The sequence below is a fragment of the Bos javanicus genome, chromosome 29, assembly GCF_032452875.1.
Source record: "Bos javanicus breed banteng chromosome 29, ARS-OSU_banteng_1.0, whole genome shotgun sequence".
NCBI lineage: Eukaryota > Metazoa > Chordata > Mammalia > Artiodactyla > Bovidae > Bos > Bos javanicus.
Window position 1 is genome coordinate 28112138 of NC_083896.1, and position 6460 is coordinate 28118597.

General features: G+C 40.8%; 1 protein-coding gene across 1 annotated transcript; it reads left to right on the forward strand.

The window, feature by feature from the left end:
• Positions 1 to 5213: 5213 nt before the first annotated feature.
• Positions 5214 to 6146, forward strand: LOC133241827 (olfactory receptor 143-like). The gene has a single exon (XM_061407745.1). It carries the CDS (start codon positions 5217 to 5219, stop codon positions 6144 to 6146), a length of 930 nt encoding a protein of 309 aa, XP_061263729.1. The 5' UTR covers positions 5214 to 5216.
• The last annotated feature ends 314 nt before the right edge of the window (positions 6147 to 6460 follow it).

The following is a 6460-nucleotide window of genomic DNA, read 5'->3' on the forward strand; positions in this document are numbered from 1 at the left end:
AGAAATAAAAGACACATAACATAGCATAGACCTCTATGTTATAATGGTCCTAAAAATAAAAATCTTAAAGATTGAAACAAGGAAAAGAAGAAAAAGAAGCAAAATCAAGCAAGGAGTGAGATTCTTCACTAGGTTGGTCTCTCTCCAATCACTTTGTGAGAACGATACTCTCTTGAAACCTCACCCAGAATTATGCAATTGAGGATGAGATCATTATCTTGGTGTTGGTCATGTTTGAAAGATGCATCTCTTTTAACAGAATACTAAAATTAAAACTATGGATAGTGAGCAGCAGATAATGAGTCTTTTCCTTTCTCTTTATTTCTTCTCCTCATTTTGGACTTTAAAAGCTCAAAATACCTGTTGGGTAATCTTGGGTAAAGGGCAATAATGTTCATGCCTGCCACATGTTGACACGGGAAGTTATCAAAGCAGGTACCTATATAAGAGCTACATAGTTTCATGTGATCTGAGTATATGGTGGAAAATATAGACAGAACACTGTCTGACATAAATTGTTGCAGTTTCTTCTTCAATCCCTCTCCCAGAGCCATGGAAATAAAAACAAAATAAACAAATGGGACCTACTTAAACTCAAAAACCTTTGCACAGTAGAGGAAAAAATTTTTAAAAATGAAAAGACAACAGAGAGATAGGGAGAAAATATTTGCAAATGATGCGACTGATGAGGGATTAGTCTCCAAAATTTACAAACAGTTTATGACGCATAAAAGCACCAAAACAAATAACCCAGTCAACAAAGGACAGAAGACCTAAGTGGACATTTCTCCAAAGAAGACATACAGAAGGCCAAGAGTCACATGAAAGGATGTTCAACATCAACTCATTATTTCTGTTGTTGTTCAGTTGCTCAGCCGTGTCCGACTCTTTGCCACCCGATGGACTGCAGCACGCCAGGCTTCCCTATCCATCACCAACTCCTGGAGTTTGCTCAAACTCATGCCAATTGAGTCGGTGCTGCCATCCAACCATTTTGTCCTCTGTAGGCCCTTTCTCTTGCTTTCAATCTTGCCCAGCATCAGGGTCTTTTGTAATGAGTCAGTTCTTCACATCAGGTGGCCAAAGTATTGGATCTTCAGCTTCAGCATCAGCCTTTCCAATGAATATTCAGGAGTGATTTCTTTTAGGATTGACTGGTTTGATATTCATGCAGTCCAAGGAACTCTGATGAGTCTTCTCCAACACCACAGTTCAAAAGCATCAATTCTTCATTGCTCACCCTTCTTTATGGTCCAGCTCTCACATCCATACATGCTTACTAGAAAAACCATAGTTTTGACTATACAGATCTTTGTTGGCAAAGTAATGTCTCTGCTTTTTAATATGCTGTCTAGGTTGGTCATAGCTTTTCTTCCAAGGAGCAAGCATCTTTTAATTTCATGGCTTCAGTCACCATCTGCAGTGATTTCAGAGCCCCCAAAAATAGTCTGTCACTGTTTACACTGTTTCCCCATCTATTTGCAAAGAAGTGATAGGACCAGATGCCATGATCTTTTTTTGAAAGTTGAGTTTTAAGCCAACTTTTTTACTCTTCTCTTTCACCTTCATCAAGAGGCTCGTTAGTTCCTCTTTGCTTTCTGCCATAAGTGTGGTATCAGCTACATATCTGAGGTTATTGATATTTTTCCCAGCTACCTTGATTCCAGCTTGTGCTTCATGCAGCCCAGCATTTAGCATGATGTACTCTGCATAGAAGTTAAATAAGCAGGGTGATAATATTCACCCTTGATGTACTCCTTTCCCAGTTTGTAACCAGTCTGTTGTTCCATGTCTGGTTCTAACTGTTGCTTCTTGACCTGCATGCAGTTTTCTCAGGAGGCAGGTGAGGTGGTCTGGTATTCCCATCTCTTTAAGAATTTTCCATAGTTTGTTATGATCCACACAGTCAAAGGCTTTAGCATAGTCAATTAAGCAGAAGTAGGTGTTTTTCTGATATTCTCTTGCTTTTTCTGTGATCCAACAGACTTTGGCAATTGATCTCTGGTTCCTCTGCCTTTTCTAAATCCAGCTTGAACTTCTGGGAGTTTTGGTTCACATACTGTTGAAGCCTAGCTTGGAGAATTTTGACCATCACTTTGCTAGCATGTGAAATTAGTGCAGTTGTGTGGTAGTTTGAACATTCTTTCAGCTCTGCCTTTCTTTGGGATTGGAATGAAAACTGACCTTTTCCTGTCCTGTGGCCACTGCTGAGTTTTAAAAATTTGCTTTCATATTGAGTGCAGCACTTTAACATCATCATCTTTTAGGATTTGAAATAGCTCAGCTGGAGTTTCTGGAGAAGGCAATGGCACCCCACTCCAGTACTCTTGCCTGGAAAATCCCATGGATGGAGGAGCCTGGTAGGCTGTAGTCCATGGGGTCGCCAAGAGTTGGACACGACTGAGCGACTTCACTTTCAGTTTTCACTTTCATGCATTGGAGAAGGAAATGGCAGCCCACTCTGGTGTTCTTGCCTGGAGAATCCCAGGGACGGGGGAGCCTGGTAGGCTACCGTCTATGGCGTCACACAGAGTTGGACACGACTGAAGTGACTTGGCAGCAGCTGGAATTTCATCACCTCCACTAGCTTTGTTTGTAGTGATGCTTCCTAAGACCCACTTGACTTCAAATCAAAACTACAGTGAGATCACCTCACACCAGTCAGAATGGCCATCATCAAAAAGGCTACAAACAATAAATGCTAGAGAGGGTGTGGAGAGAAGAGAACTCTCCTACACTGTTGGAGGGAATGTAAATTGGTGTAACCACTATGGAGAACAATATGGAAGTTCCATAAGAAACTAAACATAGATATACCATATGATTCAACAATCCCACTCCTGGGCATATATCCAGAGAAAAACATAGTTTTTGAAATGATACATATGCCGCAGTGTTCATTGCAGCACAGTTTACAGTAGCCAAGACAAGGAAGCAACTTAAATGCCCATTGACAGAGGAATTAATCAAGAAGATGTGATACATATATGCAATAAAATATTGCTCAACCATAAAGAAGAATGAGATAATGCCATTTGCAGCAACATCAATGGACCTGAAGATCATCATATTAAGTAAAGCCAGACAGAGAAAGACAGATATCATATAATACTGCTTATAGGCAGAATATAAAAACAAATGATACATACAAACTTACTCACAAAATGGAAAGAACCTCATAGACTTAGAGAATGAACTTATGGTTACCAGGAAGGAAGGGCTGGAGGGAGCGACAGATTGGAAGCTTGGGGCTGACATTTACACACTGCTACATTTAAAATAGATAACCAACAAGGACCTACTGTATAGCACAGGGAACTCTGCTCACTACTCTGTAATAACCTGAATGGGAAAAGAATTCTAAAAAGAATAGATGCATGTATATGTATAACTGAATCACTCTGCAATACACCTGAAACTAACATTGTTAGTCAACTATACTTTATCTTTGGAGGAAAAGATGGAGAGGACCAGGCACTTTTTACTTGATATATGTCTCAATCATCTGTGGTTTCAAAAATAAGCACATATTACTTTATAATTAAGGCATCAGTAAAAGTAGTAAAAATTAATTTCAAGATGTTCCTGTGATACTGTTTCTCAAATGTATCTGAATAAATTTAAATATGTCTCAATTAAAATTTTTAAAAAGGATTCAGTGTTCCATTTACTGCCATATTGAAGACAAGAGGGCTACATGATGATAAATACAGGCAGCCTATGCAAACTGAGAGAGACCCGCAGCTGACAGTCAACAAGAAAATGAAGCTCTCAGTTCTGAAACCACAGAAATTGAGTTCTTCCAACAACCTGAATGAGTTTGGAAAAAAATTCTCTGTAGAGTCCCCAGAAGAAAATGCAAAGCCCTGCCCACACCCTGATTTTAGCCTGAGCAGAGAATCCAGCCACGCCATACCAGACCTTTAATTTATGGAATAACTGGGTATTTATTTAAGTCACAACAGTTTATGGTAATTTATTATACATCAATAAATTCTTAATGTGAACTGATACTTGGAGAGGAACATTAAATCCCAAAGGTACCAATATCAACTTATTGATGAAGTATGTAAACACAGGCTCAATAATTTTTTCCCTAAGGAGCCTGATCAAACTTTGATCCTAAATGAGGCTCATTTTCCAAGCTTCCAAACAGGTTGCTGAAATCCACAGAGAATGAGATGCATTCACATTATCAGCCAGATGATGATTTGGAGACAGAAAGCAGTTGCATTTGCCTGGTCCTGAAGACATTATATGTAAGTCCACAAATAGATGGGTGTTGCTTCCTCCACTGTCAGAACCTTTGTATCCTTCAGGCCAGGGAAAGGATAAGAACACTTATGGCCTAAGAGACCTCCAGGTAGAAGGAAATTGCACAGCAAGTCTTCTCTGTTCTGATGTTTTCATTCCCACCACTACTGCAGTGGAGAGGTGTGGGAAACCACCTGCCCTTCTTAAACAATTCATTGTGATTTTGAGGTAAGATTGGATAAAGGAAATAGGTAGGAGAAGTGTAGAATCATATGGGGACAGTCTCAGCATGTTAACTAAGTCTGGTGCTGACTTTCTAAAGGGTAAGAGGGAGAGACCCTGATGCTGGGAAAGACTGAAGACAAAAGGAGAAGGGGGTGACAGAGGATGAGATGGTTAGATAATATCACCAACTCATTGGAGATGAATTTGAGCAAACTCCGGGATATAGTGTTGAATAGAGGAGCCTAGTGTGCTGCGGTCCGTGAAGTCGCAAAGAGTCGGAGATGACTTGGCAGCTGAACAACAAACAAACAAATAACAAGAAGGAGAGAGTGAGTTGAGCAGTGAGCACAGTGGGTATCACACTGACTTCTTTGTCCAGGCTTCAGGAATTTCCATAGGAAGTGGTCCCAAGTACCACTCTGGACTCCTTTCCTTTCTTGCTGTATGGGTTTGGCCATCCTAGTCATATCATTGTTTCTTTATCTCTCCAATGTGAACATTACTTTAGGCCCCCGCTAGTCAGTCAAGAGGAGGTGAGGAGTTGCAGCTGAGATGTGAAAACATGAAAAGACAGTTGTGAGAAGAAAGTTGAAAGATAGGGAGTCATCGCTCGCTGTCCCAACAGTCACACTTGAGCCCCGGTGGAACAAGTCTTCAGCCTAGAAACAAAGGATCTGAATCCCTCCCTGATGTAATGTTCTTTTCTTATTTCCTCACAGATCACACCACTGTCAATAATGGTTGTGGGAAATGATTCTTCAGTAACTGAGTTCATCCTGGTGGGATTTACAGACCTCACTCAACTGCAGTTACCCCTCTTCTTACTCTTCCTCGTGAACTATATGGTCACTGTGGTAGGGAATGTGAGCTTAATTAATCTGATATACCTGAACGCTCATCTTCATACTCCCATGTATTTCTTCATCTTCAATCTGTCCTTCATAGATCTCTGCCACTCCTTGGTCATTACCCCTAAACTGCTGATGAGCTTTGTGTCAGAGAACACCATCTCCTTTGAAGGATGTATGGCTCAACTGTTTTTTTTCTGTTTCTTTGTCCACTCTGAATGCTATGTGTTGACAGCCATGGCCTATGATCGCTATGTGGCCATCTGTAAGCCCCTTTGGTACACAGTCACTATGTCCCCTCAGGTCTGTTTTCTGCTCATGCTTGGTTCATATGCAATGGGGTTTGCTGGTGCCATGGTCCACACAGGAGACATGGTTAGATTGTCCTTTTGTGATTCCAGCATCATCAATCATTACATGTGTGACATCTTCCCCCTCCTCCAGCTGTCCTGCACCCGCACTGATGCCAGTGAGCTAGTGGATTCTATTGTTGTGAGCACAGTTGTAATAATATCTAGCTTCATCATTTTTGTTTCTTATGCTTTGATCCTCTCCAATATCCTCCAGATCTCATCAGCTCAGGGTTGGTCCAAAGCCTTCAGTACTTGTGGCTCCCACATAATAACTATTGCCCTCTTCTATGGTTCTGGGTTGTGCACACATCTCAAGACCTCTTCAGATGGTTCCATTGGCCAGCGGGAGTTCTTATCAGTATTTTATACCAATATAGTCCCTATGTTGAACCCCCTCATCTATAGCCTAAGAAATAAGGATGTCAGACTTGCAGTGAACAAAACCCTGAGGAGAGTTGCAAACTAAGCAGAACCAGATGTGTGTGTGTATCCATGTTTTGTGTATGTGTGAATGTGTTTTTCCATAATTTTCTTCAGAACAAGGTTTTTGCCTGAGATCCTTTTTGCTCTCTAATCATGCCATTTAAACACGCAAATATTATTGAGTCTTATGATTGTTCTCAGATCCGTGCTTACTCACTGAATGAGCTTTATCCTTAACAGTGGGCTCAGTTTGATTCCTCCTCTTTTTTTAGACCACATTGCACTTTGCCTTTCCATGTCCTTTTCATATATCATCATGAATGTGGAATGTTGACTGATGAGGCCACCCCTCTTTGC

Bases quoted from the DNA above. Each gene is read 5' to 3' on its own strand.
- LOC133241827 (XM_061407745.1), top strand. From the start codon at position 5,217: ATGGTTGTGGGAAATGATTCTTCAGTAACTGAGTTCATCCTGGTGGGA.